The sequence below is a fragment of the Myotis nattereri genome (genome assembly GCF_964212035.1).
Source record: "Myotis nattereri genome assembly, chromosome: 18".
Taxonomy (NCBI): Eukaryota; Metazoa; Chordata; class Mammalia; order Chiroptera; family Vespertilionidae; genus Myotis; species Myotis nattereri.
In genome coordinates, this window is record NC_138093.1 from 40,820,502 (window position 1) to 40,842,437 (window position 21,936).

A 21,936-nucleotide genomic window follows, 5' to 3' on the forward strand; every position below is an offset into this window, starting at 1 on the left:
GCAGACACTGACCACCAGGGGGCGCTTGAGCTCACAGCACTGTCGGGAGCAGGTGGGTCCTGGTGGTGGCATTGGGCAAGGGACAGAAGTTGGCTTCGGAGAAGGGAGAAGGGAGAGGAATCCCGGGAGGTCACCTGGTGGCTCTGCGTTCTCAGTGACGACCGCCGTTTCCAAACGCCACAGCCAGCACACTGTCCCTGCGGAGGGCCTTGCTGGAGGCTTTGCCGCCTCCCCTGCGCTCACTCACCCAGGGCTGCCACCAGACATTTTTATTTTTAAATTTTTCACTAGAAAGTAATTTCTGCTCCTGACACGAAGGGCCTTCTCCCTTTGCAGTTTGGTCTTTCTTCAGTGTGAGCACCGGCACTCCTGTGAGGTGTCGGCAGTTAGGACGTCTGAGGCCCCTTTTCTGTGTCCATGGGGGCTCCTCCCCCTTCTCCCAGGCACAGCGCAGGGGAGGGGCCCGCGGGTGCAGGCAGGACTTTCCGCCCGACCAGACACAGGTGCAAACTGAGCACCCCCGTGGGGCCCAGGCATGCGCTTCCTCTGGTTCCTGTGTGGATGGGGTTGTGGCTTCACCCAGCCGCGTGGGCAAGAGAAACAGGTGACTGGCCCCTTCCTACACCCGCTACAGGCACAGTCAGGGCTGTGAACCAGGGCTGAGCCCAGTGGGGTCCCAAGAGCACAACACCTGGGACAGTGGGTGCTGCCCGCATCTCGTGCCAAGCCCTCATCTTTTCCAGGGGGTGCACATCGGGTGTTTGTGGACTTAAATTTCCGGGGGCTCCAGGAGGGCCTGTGACCCAGCATTCTCAGCGAAATCCCGGGTGAGGTTGAGGCCTGAGAAAAGTTATGTACCAGCCAGAGCCAGGTTAGGGGACCGAAGCCGACCAGTGACCAAGACGGCGAGAATTTCATACAAAGAACAGTTAACCAGCATCACGCGGTTACCTAGGTCACGGAAAGGCCGAGGAGGGCACCAGGTCATCGTAAACGCAGCAGCTGCAGGAGGTCCCCTACTTTAGTTCAACAAAGGGAAGGGGGTGGAATTCTAAAACCCAGGACCTGAGGCAGAGGCTGGAGACGGGGCTGGGCTCCGCGGCGGACACCAGGGAGCAGCTCTGCAGGGGACAATGCAAACTGGGCCGTGTACTTGACGAGGGCTGGGCCAGGGGACATGGGAGGGACCCAACCTGTATTTCCCCCTTTCCTATTTTTTATTGTTGATGCTTCTACAGGTTCGACGACCACCCCCTCTCACACCCCTCGCAGCTGTCAGGCTGGCTGCCTGGGTTCCTGACCATCACACTGGAGAAAGTTCCGTGCAGACGGCAAGCCAGCGGTCTCTGGGCTGCCCTCCACAGGGAGGTCCCGGGAGAATCTGCCCCGGGAGCTGCCACCCTCTTGTGGACACATGTGGTTCTGCAGGAGGGCAATGTGCCCTGCTGGCCGGCTGGGGCTTCGCCTGCCACCTGGGTGGCCCCTTTGATCCTCTGGTCAGGTGAGGGAGCGCTCAGCACTCCAAGTGCTGATGTCTTTCTTCAAAAGGAATAAGTCTCATCACCGAGATCTCCATTCGCTGCTCAGAAAACCTGACTGACGGCCTGCGTGGCCAGGAGCAGACTCCACAGCCGGACATTGGCCTGGGACCGCGGGGTCCTGCTCACCGGGCAGCGAGCGCTTTGTAAAGCGTCAGGTGGTAAATACTTCAATTTGTGACCAAGCCGCCCGCCCCACCACACAGCTCTGCCACCGCGGCTGGAGAGCAGAGACGGGACCCAAAGCAAAGAGAGGCCTGTGTTCTGATACAACCTTATAACTGACATTTCGTGTAATTTTCACGTGTCACAAAATATTCTCCTTCTATTTTAAATATGCTTTTATTGATTCCAGAGAGGAAGGGAGAGGGAGAGAGGGATAGAAACATCAACCATGAGAGAGAATCATGGGTTGGCTGCCTCCTGCACGCTGCCCTAGTGGGATTCGAGCCCACAACCAGGGCATGTGCCCTGACCTGGAATTGAACCCTGACCTCCTGGCTCAACCACTGAGCCACACTGGCCAGGCTCTTTTTGATTTTATAAAATTACTTTAAAAGATAAAAAACCGTTCTTAACTTGCCGCCTTACAAAAGCAGGCAGCGCGCTGGGCTGGGTCTGTGGTGAGTCCATGGCAGGGGTGGGCAAACTTTTTGACTCGAGGGCCACAATGAGTTCTTAAACTGGACCGGAGGACCGGAACAAAAGCATGGATGGAGTGTTTGTGTGAACTAATATAAATTCAAAGTAAACATCATTACATAAAAGGGTACAGTCTTTTTTTTTTTTTAGTTTTATTCATTTCAAACTGGCTGGATCCGGCCCGTGGGCCGTAGTTTGCCCACGGCTGGTCCATGGGCTTTGGTCCCAGTCTGCACCGGCAAAGGCACGGCTGGGCCATGTGAGCTGAGCAGCGATGCACCTTCTGCCCCACCTCGAAGTCCTGGGAATGAGCTGTGCCCCTGGGGTCCGGCCTCGGGCCAGCGAGCCCTCAGCTCCCACTTGTGCAGGGGTCAGGGTTTCTGTGGGAGACATTCCTGCTCAAAATCTCTCCCCTTTCCTATCTAGACAGGAACCTCATTGTCATTTGGATCTGTGTTTCTGGTTCTCACAAATCGGGGTGCTCACAAACCAAACCTGAGGCGTGGTGGAGAGTGGGCTGGATACTGTCTCCTCACGGCTAAGCACAACCCCTCCACGCACTGAAAATAGGGTGGGTTCAGTGACAGTGTGATTCTGACGTGTTTTCCCAGGAACTCCATCCTTTTCTTTTAAACCTTCACCTGAGGGTGTTTTATAATTGATTTTTCTTAGAGAGAGAGGGAGGGGAAGAGAGAGATGCATATGAGAGAAACATGGATGGGCTGCCTACTGCACCCCCTGCTGGGAACTGAACCCGAAACCCTTTGGTGCTGGGGTGATGCTGCAACCCGCTGAGCCGCGGCCAGGGCCGGAGCCGTCCTTTGGCAGCAAGCTGCGCCTGTGCTGCCGCTGACACGGGACCTGCAGCTTCCTGCACATCTCAGCCCACACACTGGGGATGGAAGCAGAGAAGGGGGTACAAGGATTGCAGAGGCTTCCAAGGGCTCCCATGGGGAATAAAAGAACAGCTCCGAGCAGCGTTGCCTTTTGGGTTGCCAGCGGAGATCGGGCCTGTCCCTGTGGCTTGTTGCTGTGGGAGAAGAGATTCCGGAGGACCCGGAGCACCAGGACCTGGCACCGCCGTTGGTCTCCGCTGCTTTGAACCCTGTCAGCATCTGCTTTGCCTCCCCCCCCCCCCCCCCACCTGTCAGCAGCTCTGACCGGGCCGGACGAGGACAGAGCTCCTCAGGCACAGGTGTGTGGGCCCGGAGACAGGATGGACAGGTGACGCCACGTGACACACGCTCGGCAGCCCAAAGGGACCCGAGGAGGCCCCCAGGCCCGCTGGAGAGCATGGGAGGAGGGGGCAGCAGGCAGGTGACAGGGAGGGCAGGCAGGTGTGCAGGGCAGGCGTCTGGTCAGGTCCCCGTCACCGCGGGGCAGGGCTAGTGCTCGGAGTTAGTGTCGGGAGAGGGCGGGGGAGGCCAGAACAATTTGTGCGGCTGGTTGTAGGGAGAAACTTGGACTTTTCTGGGGACAGAGGCTCCGTCAGAGGACCCGCCCCCCTGCCTGGAACCTGCAGTGATGAGGATACGGGACAGCAGGGGCCACCGCCCGGGACTCTTGTCTGTGAAGTAGGGGTCGGGCTGGCTGAGCCCACAGCTTCCTCCAGGCTGACTTCCCACCACCAGCTCGTGTTTCTGCTCAGGAGGCCCAGCACCGGGTCAGGAGCTGGGGAGACTGGCTGCCCCGTGCAGGGGGGTGGGGGGTGGGGGGCGGAGAGACTGGCTGCCCCGTGCAGGGGGTGGGGGGTGAGGGGTGGGGCGCGGAGGATGAGGCCGCTACCATGTCTGCAAGTGAGTCAGTGGGAAGCCAGAGCCAGCGCTGGGAGAGAGCTGAGCCGCCAGGAGCGCTGACGGTGTCCTCCCCTCCACCCTGCCCCGATGTTCTGGGAGGTTCTGGCAGGGCTCCGGGCACACCCACTGTGTTCGGGCCAGCAGGGCCGGCAGCGAGCTCCACTACCTGGCCCTCAGCTGCTGGCACGGAACCGGGTGGGGGGCAGTCAGGGCGAGGCCTGCGGGCTGCCGGGCGGGCACCCTGCCTCCAGGACGGATCTGAGGCCATGCTTTGGTCACAGACACTTGGCAGCTCCAGCCGGGGACAGAGTGCTTTCGGGCTGACGCTCAGGGCGGACCTCCTCCCTGCGTGTGAAACCCATGAGCTAATGAAAGTGCGCACACTGGGAAAGTCACCACACTTCCCTTGCAGCCACCCTCCCCTCTCTCTCCCTGCTCGGTCTCCTTGCTCAGGGGCTGCCCTGCCGTGTTCCTGCTCTTCTTTGGTGCCTCTCTCCTGCCTTCCTCCCGCCTCACCACCAGCCAGCACTGAGCTTTGCTGACTCGCTCTCAGAGGTGACCTGTCCATTCCTCCCCCGGGAGTTCATGCTGCTTCCCTGCCCTGGGACAGGCCCTGGTTTCTTACTTATACTAGAGCAGCGGTTCTCAACCTTCTGGCCCTTTAAATACAGTTCCTCATGTTGTGACCCAACCATAACATTATTTTCGTTGCTCCTTCATAACTGTAATGTTGCTACGGTTATGAATCGTCATATAAATATCTGATATGCAGGATGGTCTTAGGCGACCCCTGTGAAAGGGTCGTTCGACCGCCAAAGGGGTCGCGACCCACAGGTTGAGAACCGCTGCACTAGAGTAATAATGTCTATCTCTAATGCCCTGTTTTCTTCTTCCTTTAATTGTCAGCCATCATCTCAGACCTCACCCTGTCACTTACCCCCAGCCCCAGACTCTCAGAGGCTCTCTGCTACCTGCAGGCTAATACGCTCGCAGGCCCAGGACTCAGACGCCTGCTTGCCCAACGCCCGTTTCCAGAGATCCTAGGACTCACCTGGGCCCCGCCCTTTGTGTGTTCTGGGGCCATCTGCCCAGAATGCCTGATGAATTTCCCCCCGTTTTTCAAGGCTCATAAAGGGTTATAGATTAATTACTTATTGGATAAGAAATGTGGGAAGGGCTATATTTTAGATGCATCAAGTAATCTTTTTCATGATCTCAGCAATGTATTCATACCACAGATATTCATGTTGTGTGAGGTTGTGTTGAGATTGGGGTAAAAGGTTCAGTTTGCCCACGTCGGCACAGAGGTCTGGGGCTGTGGGATTGAGGCTACACTTCCTTTCTTGGCTTACACAAGCAAAATCACAATCACAGCTCTAATACCGGCGCAACATATCTGTGGAGTGGCTATTTCCCTTTTTGCTCTGGCTACCAGGAAGCTCAAAGGCAAATTTGACTCTCAACCACAGTAACTGTTGGCTCATGCAAACAGTCACGCAGAACAGGTGCCAGGTGTTGTTCAGAACTATGTTGGCTCCAACTGTGGTGAGCAAGACGGAGACGTAGCTCCTGCCTCAAGGGACTGGCAGCTCTTAACTCACGTTCAGCACCTGCGTCATCCACTTTCTCTATTCCTGAGCCCGCCGTCCTATTTATTAGTTTTCTGTGTATATCTTGAGTTTTACGTTACTACAATCTTTTCAGAAGAGGTGAGACTGAGTCACTATTTACAGAGCCAGGTAGAAGGAGGTTTACAGTCATGAGTACACGAAACACAGAGCTTGTTCTTGTACCATTATTAATTAATTATTGTGTTATTTTCTACATGAACAACTATAAACCTACTTTTGTACACCCTTAAAAGCAAAACTGTCTCCACACTGATAATGAGGTCACAGATTTCATCTCTGTGGTCCCGAGTTGTGTATTTTTGTTCTTTTATTACAGACTTTCTCCTAAAGACAACTGGACGTACAAATGCAACCAATCCACACTTTGATGTGCGCCTCACAATTGCGTAGGCTTTACGTTCCTGTCCCACCTTGTAAACTCAGAGTGAGATTTAATATCCGATCCCAATTAAATAGTAGCCCCAAGTCATTGTTTTGGGGGTGATTTGCTTTTCTGTTGCTGGTGTACAACGTTAATTACAAAATCCATTTGATGTTCATTCTATTTGTATGTCACCGCAAATCCTCTTTGGAAAGTAGGTGGGCTATAGTCCATGAATGATTAACTGCCGAGTGAACAGGAAGCACCCACAGGCAGAGGGAGGGGTGGGCCGGCTCAGGGTTGAGGGTGCCCTCAGGGTCCTCTCAGCAGCCGCTGGGATTTAATGTCCTTGGTGGATTTCCCACATTTCTTATCCAATAAGTACAGGTGAGTTCCTTCCTTCCTGGAAATACCTGTGAGTAGCCGGGGTTGCTGGAGGTGGTCTCCGCATCTGCTCAGCACAAAGCTGCCCCTGCCCTGGGCAACGCCCACGTGGGGGCTTGCTCAGAGCTCCAAGGGCCCCGGGCTGCTCCACTGGGCCTCGTGCCTGGGGACCGCTGCCTAACCCACCTCCACACTTACTGTGTGGCACTGAGGTGCGGTGGGCACTGAGGTAGGGTGGGCACGAGGACCAGTGCCTGGGGTCCAGCATGGTGACAGCCCTCACCTCTTCACACATCTCTCTGTTTGGGGGCCGGGAATTCACTCTTTGTGCCCAACCCCCATTATTTCAAGGTTCCAGGTATTTGGTGTGAAATGTCACATACAGATGTCAGAGGTGGGGCTTGTGAGAGCCCAGTAGTGAGAGGCTTTTGCAGGAGCCTGCAGTCTGGGGACTTGTTACAGAGCATGTGGGATTATCCCCAAGGAAATTCCTTCACAGTCAAAGACTGTCTTCAATTTGTTTCAATTCAGTTTAACTGAAATCACATCTGGACCCCTGCACCTCAGTGCTAGGTACCAGGGCCACAGCTATCAGCAGAACATGGCCCTAGATGTGCTTGTCCAACAACGATGATGATGATGGTGGTGGTGATGATGGTGGTTGGTAGTGATGATGATGGTTGTGGTGATGGTGGTGATAATGATGATGATGGTGGTGATGATGTTGGTGGTGATGATGGTGGTGGTAATGATGATGGTGAAGATGATGATGATGGTAATGATAATGATGGTGGCGAAGATGGTGGTGCTAATGGTGGTAGTGCTGATGGTGATCATGATGATGGTGGTGGTGATGATGGTGGTTGTGGTGATGGTGGTGATCATGATGATGATGGTGGTGATGATGTTGGTGGTGATGATGGTGGTGGTGATGTTGGTTGTGGTGATGGTGGTGGTAATGATGATGGTGATGATGATGATGGTGGCAAAGATGGTGGTGCTAATGGTGGTAGTGCTGATGGTGATGGTGGTGATAATGATGATGATGGTGGTGGTGATGATGGTGGTGGTGATGATGGTGGTGGTGATAATGATGATGATGGTGGTGATGATGTTGGTGGTGATGATGGTGGTGGTGATGATGGTGGTGGTGATGATGATGATGGCTGTGACAGCAACTCAAGTTCATGGAATCTTATTATGTGCCTATCACTGTGCTAGGTATTTGGTTTGTATTATTTCATTTAATATGCAAAGGAACACCCAGTTATTCCTCAGTCTACTCCATGGGAAACCTGAGGCTTAGAGAGGTTAAATGCCCAAAGGCCGTCATAGGTGGTGGAGTCCGTGAGCAGCCCCGAGTTGCCTCTAACCGGCAGTGCCCCTCCCAGCCGAGACGACTTTCCTTCAGAAACTGTCCACTCCCTCATGGGGAAGCTGTAGGGGACCAGCCATACATTTAAACATTAACTTAACCAGATTGTTAGATGTTTTGTACTTGACATCTCTCCCACGCCCCTCTCCGTCCACGTTCCTCCTTTCTTGTACATATAAGCAACCTGGAGCTGGGGAGGTTGAGTGATTCAAGATAGACAGTTTACAAATGAGATTTTAAGAAATTATTGACACTGTTACAGATATCCCCCTCCCCCCCTTTGCCTGCCTCATCAGGCCCCTGAGCCCCCTCCCCTCCGGCATCACCACACTACTGTCTGTGTCTATGAGTTACGCATATATGTTCTTTGGCTAACCCTGGGTTTGAACTCAGATCTCTCTGTCCATCATACCCCATGACAGACTGGAATTCAGGGCACTCCCTACTTAGTCATCAGGTATTCCTTGCCTCTCTCTGGTGTGCCCGGCACAGGTGAAACAGGTGAACTTGACGCCGGTCCTTCTCTGAAGGAACTCACAGTCCAACAGGGAGATGAGTGGGCGGGTAGATGATCCTCCTACAAGACCCATCTACGGTGCTTTAAAGGGCGCCTTGGTGGGCCTGGCCCAGCATCCTCTGTGCCTGGGCCACCCTGGCCCTGTTGGCGGGAGACCCACATTTGCCTGACTTCCTCCTCTTCCGGAAGCTACTTTGGGATGCCCCTGCCCCCAGGAGGAGTGGAGGCGCCTGGTCCTCCAGCTCCTTTGAAAGGTCTGACTGCCCATGAGGACCAGGGCCTTTGGCCAAGAGCCCAGAGGCCAGGCGAGTCTGAGTTCCGGTGTGCCCCGCGCCAGTCCCTGGCTGCCACCAGAGGCCACGCCACGGGAGGCGTGTCACATGTCGGGTTATTTCCCTCTCACTTGAAATGCACTTTGACATTTTTTTAAAACAAGTAACACAATTTCCCCTTAATAAAACACAGAAATGAGAGCAAGAAAGGGAAAGTAAAAACAGTGTTGCTGTCTCTCCATCAGCGGCCTCCCCCCAGCACTGGTCTCTCCCTGAATCTCAACCACAAGAGCCCTCAGGGCTAGTAGTGTCGCCTCCATGTTTCTGCCGCAGAAAGGGGTGGCTCCACCGCCCGGCCCCCTTGTGACCTGGGGGAACCTTTCCAGTCCCCTCCCATGTCATCAAAAAGGTACAACGACAGTGTCTGAGTTTATGGTGGGAAACCACCAGGCCCGCTCAGGAGGGGCTTCCGCAGAGGGACGGTGCCTGCCCACCCAACCACGTCACAGAGTTGGCTAAGACCAAAGGGAAAGGATATGGGCAGTGGTGACACCGAGCACCCTCAATACACTGGGAGAGGTCAAATAAACCACAAAAGAGAAACCTTTCTCGGTTCAGACACATCACTTAGACCCATCAGCCAGTCTGCACCTGGACAGATTCTACAAATCACCTGACAAGGACCAGTTGGTTTCCCTGCCCTCTCATCTCTCCTACCCCCCACTCCGTTCACAGCCAGTTTGATTTCACAAACTCCGACTATGAAGGCCTTACAGACCATCGAGTGTAGCCCCTTCATGCCAGGAGGAAGTACTGCTGTCCGGGGGACGTGGTGGCCCTGACTGGAGAGCAGAGCTGGGAATGGAGCTCAGCCCCTTTGATTTGGTTCCGGACCCAGCGTGTTCTCAGGGTGCTCTCACCTTTGCGGCAGCTCCCCCACTGCAGGGAGCATCCCGCACGCAGCAGTGAAACAGTGTTTGTTCATCACATATCCGTGCCTGGCCCTGCACAAGAACCTGGGGTTCATGCGTGACTGCGACAGTCTCGTCCTGCGGGCGCCCGAGGGCCACCAGCAGGGGAAGGACACGTCACCGAACACCGGGGATGGACAGGGGACATCCCACCACCAGTCCAACATGTTTCACCCGTGCGGGACCTTCGGGGAATCCCACACGCTGTGGGGCAATGACACATATTCCTTATGCTGGCATGTGCCCCGCGCCCTGCTCTTCCTTGTCTCACTTCCATTTCATACATTATCTGAAGAGAACCTCATGTTTTCTCCACACCCCACTCTTCCTGGGGTGGCAGGAAGCACCAAGGACAGGTGCCAGGGACATGCCACTAGCCACCTGGGCACCTCAGAGAACTCGCCCGGCCCCGCTAAGCCCCAAAGACTCACACGAAAGGATGACGGTGCTGCCCATGTCAGGTTTGTTGAGGAGATGGAGCAGCATCATGGAGTGAAAGGAGCTGAAGGCAGAAGCTGCACGCCAATGTGAAGCCTTAAATTCTTCGACCTTTTCCAGTTCCTCTGAAGTCATATGTGTGCTTGGCATGTCTGCTGGCAGGAGGCACTTGCAGTGGCCAGCGGGGTCACCACCCCCGGGCCCCTCGGAGTAGGGAACAGAGCATGTGTGCTGAGTGGCATCTCGCGTGCTCAGGTTCACTTTGCCATTGTGCCTGGCGGTTCTGATGCTGTCCCTTCAGCCTGGGGAAGCCCAGGGAGCTGGACCTTCCTGGGGCGCTCAGGTGCACCCCCAGCCCCGCTCTCCTCACCTGTGATGATTGGAGTATTAACTTCACCTCATAGGGTTGTTGTGGAGATTAAATGAGTTAACCAAGATCAGCACAAAATAAATGCTGGCGAAATGTTAGCCAGCTTCATGCTTTATGGACTGTCCACTTGGGCCCAGCACCATGCTGGCCTCCGGGATACACGGACCATTAAGACCCAGTTTCTGAGGTTAGGGGTGCATGCTCCCAGATACTTTGCTTCCCTCTTGGGGACACCTCCTTTGATTTCCTGCTCCTTCCGCGTCACTGCAGGCTCCTGGTCTGAGTCAGACCGCCCTGGGTTGCCCAGGAGCCTAATCCAGGCGTCCTCATGGGTACTGTGGCATCTGCACACCCTTCCCCAGTAGGTGAGCGGGATTCGAGCCCAACTTCGGAACTCGAGGGGCCCTCCGGGTGACCAGACGGGACTTGGAGAGCTGGGAGGTCATGGGTGGAAACCACGCTGCAAGTGGCCTCCACGCCGAGGCCGGGATGAGGGCTGTGCAGCTTTCTCATTGCGGCAGCGTTCGGCCCGCGGACCCGGTGGCGCAGGGAGCCCGGTGCAGGCCCGCGCGCCCCGAGGAGGCGATTACGCGTGGAGGGAGGAAACTTGGCGGCCGAGAGGTCTCCAGGGCCGTGAGGCGCGCCCGGCAGAGGCCTCGCAGCCGGCTCGGAACCGGAGCGCGGCGGCCCCTCCGCGGGACGCGCTCCAGCCCCCTCCCCGAGCTCCCCACCCGCCCTACGCCGCGCTCTCAGCCGCCGCCCGCCGGCGGCCGGATCCGCCCAGGCAGACTGGGCCCGACCCGCACCCAGGACCCGGGCCGCCGCTTTGCCTCCCCATCTCTGAGAAGCGCCGGCCCTCCCTTCGCCTCGAGGAGAGACTGGGCGGGCGGACGTCCCGAGAAGGCCGCCGCCCGCGGCCACGTCCCAGCCGGACCGCGCGCCGGGGAGCGGGCTCCTTCCCGGGCGCGCCGGCTGCTCCCCGCAGCCTCGAGGGCCTCCGCCTCCCGGGCCGAAGCTGGTCCCGCTCCGTCCGCGCGGCGAGCTCGCCGGGCAGGTAAGGGAGGCGGGTGAGCGAGGCGGCCGCGCGGGGCTGCGGCTCGGGCGGGCGTTTCTGAAAGTTGATTTGAAATGCAGCCAAGAGTGCGCGGGGCGGCGCGGCTCCGCCCCGAGGCGACTCCTCTGCTCCGGCAGACGCTCCGGGCACCGGCGGGCGGCGGGGGGACGCCCCGTGCCAGAGTGCAGGCCGCTGCTTCGCCATCTCGGCTGGGGCAGGTGAGGGCGCCCGGGGTCGTCCGGACGCGGGCCGTGGAGGTCGTGGTCCCGCGTGCCTGGGCCTTTCACCCCATCCCACCCGAGAGCTGGGTTTCGGGGGGACGCCCCCAGGCCCCCGCAGTGGAGGTTGGGCAGACTCGGGCGGCGCGGGAACCCCGGCGGGGCTGGACCGGGTGGGGACGGGGGCAGGGAGGAGGAAGCGCGGTTGGGGGCGGAGGCCTGAGTACATAACGCGTTGACTTCGAGTGAAGTCAGATCAGTTGGAGCAGCTCGCGGTGACGCGCCTCCCCGCCCACCGCGCTCCTCCTGGCGGCCTCTGCCCTGCGGCTCCTGCTCGCCCCGCCACTCCCCCGGCCGTTCCCAGGAGTGCGCGGCGCGTCCCGGGGGCTCGGACGCCCAGAGCGGCGTTTCCAATCCTGCGCAGGTCCCCGCGGCCCGGCCCGAATATGCTGGACGGCCTGAAGATGGAGGAGAACTTCCCGGGCGCTATGGAGACCGCGGCCCCCTTCTCCTCGCTGCTGGGTGAGTGCTCGGGCCTCGCGCCCTCGCGCCCTGCTCTCCGCCAGGCCCAGCGCTACAGCCAGCTCGCTGGGACGCACTGGGCACCAGGGGAGCCAGTGCCCGCTTCCTCCACGCAGCTGAGCACCGTCAGTCGGCCGGCCCCTCGGTGCCTCCTGCTCCAGACCGACCGGGGACTCGGCCTCGCGCGCCGGCACCGCAGTCCCCAAAGCCGCTGCTCGCGGGCGTTTGAGTGACAAGTGATTCACAGCGAGCAGGGCCGGGTTTTTCATCTCGGAGCTGATGGACGTCTCTCCAACGAGGCCGGCGCCCAGGGTCCAGGAGGCTCTCGCACCCACCGACCGCAGCCCAGGCTGGGCCTCCGCCCGGACGACAGGCTTTTCCGGGCGGGTGGGCAGCGCAGCCGGGATTAGCCTGCGCGGCGGGGCCCTCGGCTCGGCTTTAATTAACTGGAGCCGGAGCTCGCCCCGCTTCCCGGGTCCCTTCGGAGGGACCGCGGGGGACGGAGCGCCCAGGGCCGCACGGAACGTCCACGTCCGCACGCGGCCCTGACCCGAGGCCGGGACCTCACCCCGCCCAGTCCGCCCCTCGCACCTTTCAGGTTTGGGGAGCGGGCGCTTCGTTTGTTGTAAGGAAGGCGTTTTCGTTTTGTCCTGTACTCGGGTCACTCGGAACCGCTAGCGCGGGTGAAGGCGAGAGGAGCAGTTCGGGGGAGAAGCCCTATGTGGGAGCCCCGCGGCTCCCCAGAGGAAACGCAGCCTCCCGCGCTGCGTCCTTCTCTCCCAGGGCCCGTCCCCAAACTTCCCGACTGCGGGCGGCCGGGAGGGGCGCAGGGCTGGGCTGGCAGGTCCTGGCGCGGGGCGCACGCCTCCGCCTGAAGCGGGCAGCCGGGCGCACCCTGGGCTCCACGGGCACGTCCCCACCAGGAGTCGGGGCAGAAAGAGTAGAGAACGGCCGCCCCGAGAAGCGTCTGGCCGCTCTGCCCCGCCTGCCCGCTGGGCCCCGGCGACCGCGGCTCTCCAGCCCGGCGGCCCGAAGGGGAAGCGCCCGGAGCGTAACTGGGAAACGGGGAAGGGCAGTTCCTTCGGGACATCGCGCCCAAGGCTAGTTCCCCGGGCAAGGCCTTCTCTCCACCACCGTGAAATGTGCCAACAAAGGCGACCAAGCGCCCCCATCCCCAAAATTAAAGGACCAAACAGAAGTCCGAGGGCAGGACCGAGAGGCCCGGCTGCTGAGTGGGTCTGGGTGGGATCGCTCTCCGCGGGTGCTGAGCCCGCAGGCTTCCCGGATGCCTGGCCTCGTGCATGCAGGCAGCGTCTCCGCTGCTTCCTCCCTCGGTTCCCCCTTCTCTTTATTCTGATGCCTCTTATTACGAAGAGCCCATCTGCAGTTTGCACAGCGGCCCAGACGCAGCAGTTTGGGGTTCACTGTTTTGAACACACTGAGTTTGTCTGTGGTGAGGGTATTTTTCTGAACGCGGGACTTTTGGGGACGAAAAGAAAAAAAATAAAGTCGACTCTAAAAAATAAAAAAAAATGTAGAACTTCGTTTTAGCAAAAGTAAAACCAAACAAAATTGTTTTTACGCACTGGGCTTTAATAAGTGTCAGCAGAGACTCATCCAGTGCGCGATTACATGACTGTGATAGACCCGGGAGCCCAGAGGCATTGCTCCTCTGATGTCGCAGGACGCGCATACCGGCTGGGTTTGATAATTAAAGGCCACTTACAGAATTCCGCTCCCTCCTCGGGTAGAATCTAAACCTTCCGAGTTTATTAGAAGTGTCGCTTGGTTTGATTTTTCTGTCTCCAAACCGGGCTGCGGGGATCACACGGGGCTGCCCGTGGTGGGGACTCGGGGCCGCCGTGGTGTGAGTGTGCGGGACGCAGCCCGGAGGTGGTGGCGTGGCCCGCGGTCCCGCAGCGAGGCTCACGGTGAACCTTTGTTGCTGCGCAGGCCGAGCGGCGAGCCCCAGGTCGGTCTGCGAGGGCTGCCGGCGGGTCATCTCGGACCGGTTTCTGCTGAGGCTCAACGACAGCTTCTGGCACGAGCAGTGCGTGCAATGCGCCTCCTGCAAGGAGCCCCTGGAGACCACCTGCTTCTACCGGGACCAGAAGCTGTACTGCAAGTACGACTATGAGAAGTAAGTGTCCCGCGCCGCGCCCTCGCCCACTGGGAGCCACAGGAGGCACGCGAATGCGAGAAGCTGGGTTCCCTGGCCCCCATCCTGCACACTCTCGGGATGGGGAGAAATGCGCAGTGACACCGCCGCCGCCGCCGCCGCCCCAGGACTCGCCAGGGAGGCTCCCCTTTGTGGTCGCCTGGCCCAGTTTTCAGTCCTCTCGGGGCCCCTGCCCGGACTTGAGATGCCCATCAAGCTCGTGCCCTTTTACCCCCCTTCCCTGGGGTGCCCGTGTCTCCTCGCCGGTTCCCAGCCCACCTTACCCACCGGTCCGCGCTCCCCACACGCTGATGCCAGCGGCGAGGCTGCGTGGATCCCGAGGCGCCAGTCCCCTGCGCGGTTTCCCCTGGCTTTGTCCACTGGGGTCCCCACAGATTGCACGTAGACCCGGCGCTGCGGCCCTCTGAGCGCCGGCGCACACCCGTTTGTCTTTTCTCTCACTGCGCTCTACCCTTCCCTTCCCCGGTTCTCCAAACCCCTCCACCCGCCCGCGGGGCTGTGGGCCACCCTGGGGCCGGGCCTGACGCAGCCCCACATCCATCCCGCCGCCTCCGCCTCCTCCGGATCCCCAGGGCGTGCCTTTGGGCCACGCAGCAGGGGATCCTCCCTCCTGCCTAGCGAGCGTCCCTTGTGCTCTGAGGTGAGTTGGCAGACAGGTATTTCAGAAGGTGGATTGCTGGGGATCTGGACTCCCTGCTGCCTAAAGCGGGTGAGGCTGGGCGTGCCTTAGGGTTGGCTTTGAGGAGCTCAGCGGAGGGGCACTGCTCTCCTTGGCAAAATGGCTAGTTAACAGGGACGCTGACTTCACAGCCTCGGAGGGTCTGGACTGTTGGAAACGCGGCTGAGACCCAGGCCTGTGTCTGTGCCGCTGGACTGGTCTGTGTGATGTGGCGCGGGAGCCCTCGGGAGAATTCCGCGTTCGCCGGTGAATGAAGGACGGGCAGCACCCTGAGGGCGGTGGAGGGGCCAGTGTGCTGGAAAGCTGTCCCGGCCTGTTACTGAAGACACAGTGCAGGGGCTGCAGGTCTCCATGGAACAAAAGCACCGAGAGAAAACAAATGCGTTCCTCGCCGCGTTGCCGTGTTTGGGTTTAAATGTGACAAAGCTGTGATCCCACAGGAACTATGCTTCCTGCCGCTCACTGCTGCTTCGCCAGGATATGCGTGAATTTACCCCGGTGTGACAGAGCGCGGGCATTTTGGGTGTGTTTGGAAATGGTAACTTTGCTTTTCAGCACTAACAAAACACGTGTTTGATTTGGGGTGAGCTGTGCAATGCAGAACAATATAGAATGAAAACGCACGTCGCCGTCCCAGAGTGGTAGTTATGGTTGACATTAAAGAAAGATAGGCTTGTGTCTGTTCCTGGCTGTCTGTTTATTGCTACGGTGTCTGAGTGGAAGGTGCAATTTTTAGGTAATTGAGCAGATTTTGCCCACACGAGTCTCACCTCTGGAGAAAGCTCCTGTTTGATTGCTCGCTTTTCGCCCGAAGGTTGTGGGATTGTGCAGACCCAATCTTTATCTTCCTGCTTATCGACGATTACCCAAATGTCCACATCATTGGGCAGAACACTAGCAGATTCAAAAGCATTGGAGCTTAGGGAAGGGATTTGGGTTGTGAATTCCTATTCTGTTTGTTAAAAAAAAAAAAAATCAGAAAAGGCTTGAGGGTCAACACAGCTGTGTGGCTGGTGGTCTCCTCTAAGGAAGCCAGGCTGTGTCAAGAGAGGAGACTGTTGTAGGCCCTTACACACCATGACCCTCCATCTCAGCCCCCAGGCTTGGCGGTTGGCTGATTAGCCCACTTAGGGTCCCTCTCCCCTCGAAAACTGTTTCTGCGCAGAGAAAATTGCAGGGATCAGTTAGCCAGCTGTTGGCCAGAGCCAGGAGGGTTTAGAGAGGAGGGCGAGCAGCCACGCTGTTCAGAGAGACGGCGATGGTGCAGGGAGGGCTTTCATTTTAATTTCAACAAATATTTCAGAAACGCAGATGTCCAAGACGGGTGCTGGGTCGCTGAGGCTCCGTGCCTGTGCCCCGCCTGTCAGTTGCTTTTTTGCATTCATTTTATTCCCCCTGTCCCTCTCCTTCTCTATCCCCCACCCCACTCCCATTCTTCTTCTAACAAAACGGGGTTTTAATATATTTGATCATCTCCATGGTGTTAGTCTGCATGGTGAAAGAGAAAGGAGAGGTTTGTTTGTTTCTTTGTTTTATTTATTTTTTTAAAATATATTTTATTGATTTTTTTACAGAGAAGAAGGGAGAGGGATAGAGAGCTAGAAACATCGATGAGAGAGATCGATCAGCTGCCTCCTGCACGCCCCCCACTGGGGATGTGCCCGCAACCAGGGTACATGCCCTTGACCGGAATCGAACCCAGGACCCTTGAGTCCGCAGGCCGACGCTCAATCCACTGAGCCAAACCGGTTCGGCTGTTTCTTTGTTTTAAAATTGAGCTCAAGACAAACTCCTTCTTTATTATTGCACGGAGTTTCTTCTATGTGCAGGGCAGGGGTGGGGGCAGCTGCTGCTGGGGACTAGCCTCAGTCTGCCCTCAGGGGGCGTGTAGCCAGCGCCTTCCTCCGCAGCATCCTGGCCACCGACGGATGGCCAGCACTTTCCCTCGAGAGGAATACAGTCCGGTTGTAGGTCAGAGTCACGAAACTGAAAGCTCGTCTCTTCTAACACACGTGCATTTGTAAACATCATTTGGCTTTTCTTTCACTGGATCTTTTAAAAATGTGAGGCCCAGCCAAGGCAAACGGAGAGGAAAATACGACAGACGTTGAAGTGGTGGGTTGTAGGGCTCTTCATAGGAAGTGAGCAGCCAGGGGTGTCCTTGTCTCCAAACCCATGAACTCCAAACGCTCTTTCTAGACACAACAGTGACGAAGCAGACAGCTGCTGCCCATCCCGGGCGCCGTGCACATCACGCTCACGTTCACCAGGCAAGTTTGTCATGTATATTTCAGCCACTTGTATGTGCTTTGCTGGCTGTTGGGCAGTTTTGCACTTGAATTATTAGCTGCCTGTTCCTGGTGTCAGGCAGCCAGTTAAAAAGTGAAATGTCTCCTCTATCAACCAGTCGTCACACCTTCTCGATGTCAAGCACCGAATTTGTCTGATTAAGAAAGAAGGGACTTGACAGAAGTACCTTAGGCGCCCGGCCACTCGTTTGGAAGCTTCAGGATGCGTTGTTGAGTATTTCTGTCCCACACGAGGACGCCCCGAGGAACAATTCATCTCCTGGTCATCCAAAACAAACAAGCATGGAGAGCCCGAGGGGAGCGCGCTGATTTACGCACAGTCAGGGATGAAGAACTGGGCGTGAGCTTTATTGTTCATGACGAGGCATCTGAGAAAAAGGACTGGTCTGGTGGGGCGATCACTCCCAGGACTGAAGAAGTCCGGTGGGCGGCACATTCACAGGGCGCTGGAGGTGCGGGTGGTTAAGGACTGGACCCAGCCGTCTGCCGTGTTCCCGAAGTGAGCAGACCACCAAGCTACGTCCCAGCCTCGGGGACTTCTATTTATAGAACTGCTGGTCCCCCTTTAACAGTCCTGCGCTGTGGGTAGTTTGGAGGTTTCCCTAAGTTTTTTCCAAGCAGATACTGCAGTTGGACTGAACTGGAGACAGGAGAGGCTGCGGAGTAGGGGCGTGTGGTCACAGGCTCCCCCGTGCACTCCAGTGGATGCTGTGTTCTCCCTGCGCCTGGCGGCTCAGCCGCCGGCAGGGGCAGGGCTGGTCCCCTCACATGTGAGGTTTATCGTTATCCCGGGATTGCGCTGGACGTCGTCGGAGCTGCCTGGGATGGAAGTGCTGTCATCCGGGCTGCTGTCCCAGCAGCATAACTCCTCACGTGTCAGCAGATCGCAGGCCTGGGAGCCTCTCCCGGCCGGCCCCGGGCCTCCCCTTGCTTGTGGAGCAGACGGGCTCTGTGAAGACAGGGACGAATCGAGGCTTCGCACACGTCCCTCTGAGAGCCTCTCTGTAGCATCTTTTTTGGACTCCATGATTGGCAGCCCCTCGGAGAGGATGGCTGAAGGACTGGCCTCTGCTGGGACCTGAATGAACTAATTGTGCGTTTATCAAGGTCACGCAGGATGTGCAGGGAGGGCGGTTAGTTTGGTTTTGTTACTGGGACACTCCTTGGAGGCCAAAGCTGGGTCCGCAGTTCCTCCTCAGAGGAGCCACCCATGGAACGACAGAGGCCACTGTTCCATTTTTGCTGGACTTGCCCTGTGGCTGGCCCTGGCCCTGGCATAATAAAACGCAAGGAACAGAAAAATCAGACGCAGCTAGGCCATCAATTGCCGTCTGTTAAATTGCTAGGGGATTAGCCTGGAATATGCAACACCATCCCCAGGCTGTGGCCGTGTGTGTGTGTGTGTGTGTGTGTGTGTGTGTGTGTGTGTGTGAGAGAGAGAGAGAGAGAGAGAGAGAGAGAGAGAGAGAGAGAGAGAGAGACGTTCCTCGTTTTTTATTTAGAGGGTGATTGGAAACAGTCCTTGCTCAGAGGTGTTTTCCTTTTTGTACGTATTGGTCCCGGACAGGACTCCTTGGAATCTAAGACTTAACCTTCTGAAGCAGGACCAGAGAGCAGGAGGAGGCGCTCATGGTGTCTGGGGCCGCGAGGTGAACGTCGCCGCGAGGGGCCGTGGGTTCTTTTGATTCTCGCGTAAGTGGTGCGCACTAGGAGGGGGACGGCCCGGCTGTGCGGCCGGGGACCTTGCCGTCGCCCTGGCCACGCTGGGCTATTGCTCTTCACGGTTCAGAGGCAGGAACTTTTCTGACAGTTCGCTCTTTGTCGGGCTTTTTAGTTTCATTTTTCCTATTTATGATTTTTGTATTCACCAAAATCCTGTTGGTAATTCTAGAGAAGCACCCTCACTGTTCCTTCTTAATCCTGGGAGGTTTTTGCAGATAATGAAGACGTGGTGTGTCTCCAATGAGAGCAATTCCATTTATTAAATTATCAGCTGATTATTGTTTCACGGCCAAAGAAATGTTTTGGGTGCTAGTATTTAGCAGTGAGAAAATAAACAAGGATTTAGAATACTCATGATGTTACCAGAAATTTATTAAAGCTTCTTAGACTAAATGCATACATAAAATGTCGTTACTTTTAAAATACCCCGTATCGAGTCACGTTGACGTGATTATTAAGCACAGAGGTACAGCACATGGCAATGAATTATGGGGGAAGTGCAGCCACGACCTCCCTGGAAAGATTTAAAAATTGGCCCTGCCTCCGCTCTGAACTCGGACATAGCCCTCCTTGAATGCTTTCCGATCTTTTTAAACACCTTCTCACCATAGGTTTTTAATGCCTTTCCCATCCTCAGAGGGGAGTCCTGGCGAGCAGTGGACTGAGGAGGGGGCTGCACGGGGCACTGGGGCCTGTCCGGTGTGGAGCCCTCTTGCCCAGCGCGGCCGTCTCCCTGCCGGGATTACCCGTATGTTTCTCTGAAAGTCTCTTTGCGACACGTGGAGCAGTATTCCTGCCAGCAGCCTTTCGGACCTGGTTGGGAGGTTGGTAATTTCAGGAGCGAAGTGTAGAAAAGTTCTGGGGGTGTCGTTAGAGGACAGAGAGAAGAGGCGTGTCCGCTTCTGTGCTGCTTTCTGGGACCACAGAGACCGTGGCTTGTGCCTCTGAGGTCTCACACCCTCTCCTCGCCTGCCTGGTGCACCGGGGCGTCCCTATCACAGGTAGGGACAGCTCTGTGTCCCTGTCACATATGTAGGGGAACCTCCCCAACCGCTCTGCTGAAATGAAGCGAACACCTTCCAAATGTCAAATTGTTATTTTAGTCAAGCACGCTCATCTGTGTCTATATTTTTAACTGAGATGAAATTAATAAAAACAGCTATGGCCCTGGCATTCATTAGCAGGAGGATTAGAGCTCTCTTGGCTGGAAAGGGGGTGCAAACACTTTAATCTTGCTACATGTTTGCTTTCACACTCCTGGAAATAAATAAAACCCGACTTAGAACAGGGATTACGTTCCCCCTGGCTTAGTCCGCAGTCGGAATGCCACAGAGACGCGGAGCCTCAGTGAGGAGGCTCTGGAAGGAATCAGATTGTGGTCCCACACCAGTGCCCACCTGTGGGCATACCTGGCCCCGTCACAAACAGTCTGGTAGTTACAAAAGGGTTTTTTTGGTTAATCCTCACCTAGGATATTTTTTCCATTGCTTATCAGAGAGAGTGGAAGGGAGGGGAAAGGAGAGAGAGAGGGAGAGAAACATCGATGTGAGACACAGTGATTGGTTGCCTCCCCCACGCACCCTGACCAGGGGTGAGGAGTGAACCCACAACCCAGATACGCCCTTGACTGGGAATCAAACCCAAGACCTTTCAGTGTGCAGTCTGATGCTCTAACCACTGGGCATACCAGCCAGGGCACAAAAAGATTTAAAAAATATATATTTTTATTGATTTCAGAGGGGAAGGGAGAGGGAGAGAGAGATAGAAACATCAATGATGAGAGAGAATCATGGATCAGCTGCCTCCTACACGCCCCCCACTGGGGATGGAGCTCAAAACCCAAGCATGTGTGGGAATGGAACCATGTCCTCCTGGTTCATAGGTTGACGCTCAACCACTGAGCCACACCTGCCAGGCACAAAAGGGGTTATAAAACCTGTGTCTGCGCCATGCGTTGCCGTGGTGACCCACGTAGCTGAGCCGAGCTAGAATGAATGAAACCGCGCCAGCCCCCCTCAGTGCCCCATCACGTCACAACTACAAATACGCCCTGCACTGAGCTTTTCCTGGCCCGCTAGCTGGAGTCACATGAGGGAGCCTGGCCTCCTCCAGTCCTTCAAGTTGCCAGTGGGGACCCTATTTCTGGGTAACAACTGCCCTTTCTGTTTCTGCTGTCTCTGCAGACTCTTAGATTGGGGTTTCATCCTCATTACCACATAATGGACGAGCCCTGACAGATACCTGGCCACTGTGGACTGGACTACCTGGCCCACAGGCCCAATGAGACTCTATAAAAAACAGCCTTAGCATCTGGCATTGCTGGGAGTGGGCCACGGGAGGCACAGGGTGGAAAAAAGCAGGCTCACAGTTGTTGGTATGAACAATAATAGGATAATCCTATACAATAAAGAGGTAATATGCAAATTGACCATCACACCCTCACACAAGATGGCCACTCCTATGTGGGCACAAGACGGCCACTACAAGATGGCTGGCAGGGGAGGGCAGCTGTGGGTGATCAGGCCTGCAGGGGAAGGCAGTTGGGGGTGATTGAGCTGACAGGGGAGTGGTTAGGGGGCAGTCAGGTAGGCAGGCAGGCGAGCGGTTGGGAGCCAGAAGTCCCGGATTGTGAGAGGGATGTCCGACTGCCAGTTGAGGCCCGATCCCACATCCTGCAGCAGACATACCCCGAGGGGTCCCAAATTGGAGAGGGTGCAGGCTGGGCTGAGGGACCCCCCCCCCCACCCCAGTGCACGAATTTTGTTCACTGGGCTTCTAGTTAAATAATAATACAAGAATATGCTCTGTGTTTGTTTCACGCACTCGCACTGTAAACCTGCTTCCCCACCCCGTCTATCTGGAGGGCGTCTTTGGCCCCTCCCATCAGCACCCCCCCCCCCCCACACACACACAGTCTATGGAATTCTATTTACTTGACTCACGCAGCCTGGGGTAGTC

General features: G+C 56.8%; 1 protein-coding gene across 1 annotated transcript in view; it reads left to right on the forward strand.

Moving 5' to 3' along the window:
* Nucleotides 1–12,013: 12,013 nt before the first annotated feature.
* The window catches only part of LMX1A (LIM homeobox transcription factor 1 alpha), a gene marked incomplete at both ends in the record, with an annotated part of 113,675 nt that continues 103,752 nt past the window's right edge, over nt 12,014–21,936 (forward strand). Inside the window, 2 exons of the mRNA XM_081111932.1 lie at nt 12,014–12,089; nt 14,043–14,229. Coding sequence (XP_080968058.1) covers nt 12,014–12,089; nt 14,043–14,229 — 263 coding nt within the window. The remainder of the gene's footprint in view (nt 12,090–14,042; nt 14,230–21,936) is intronic.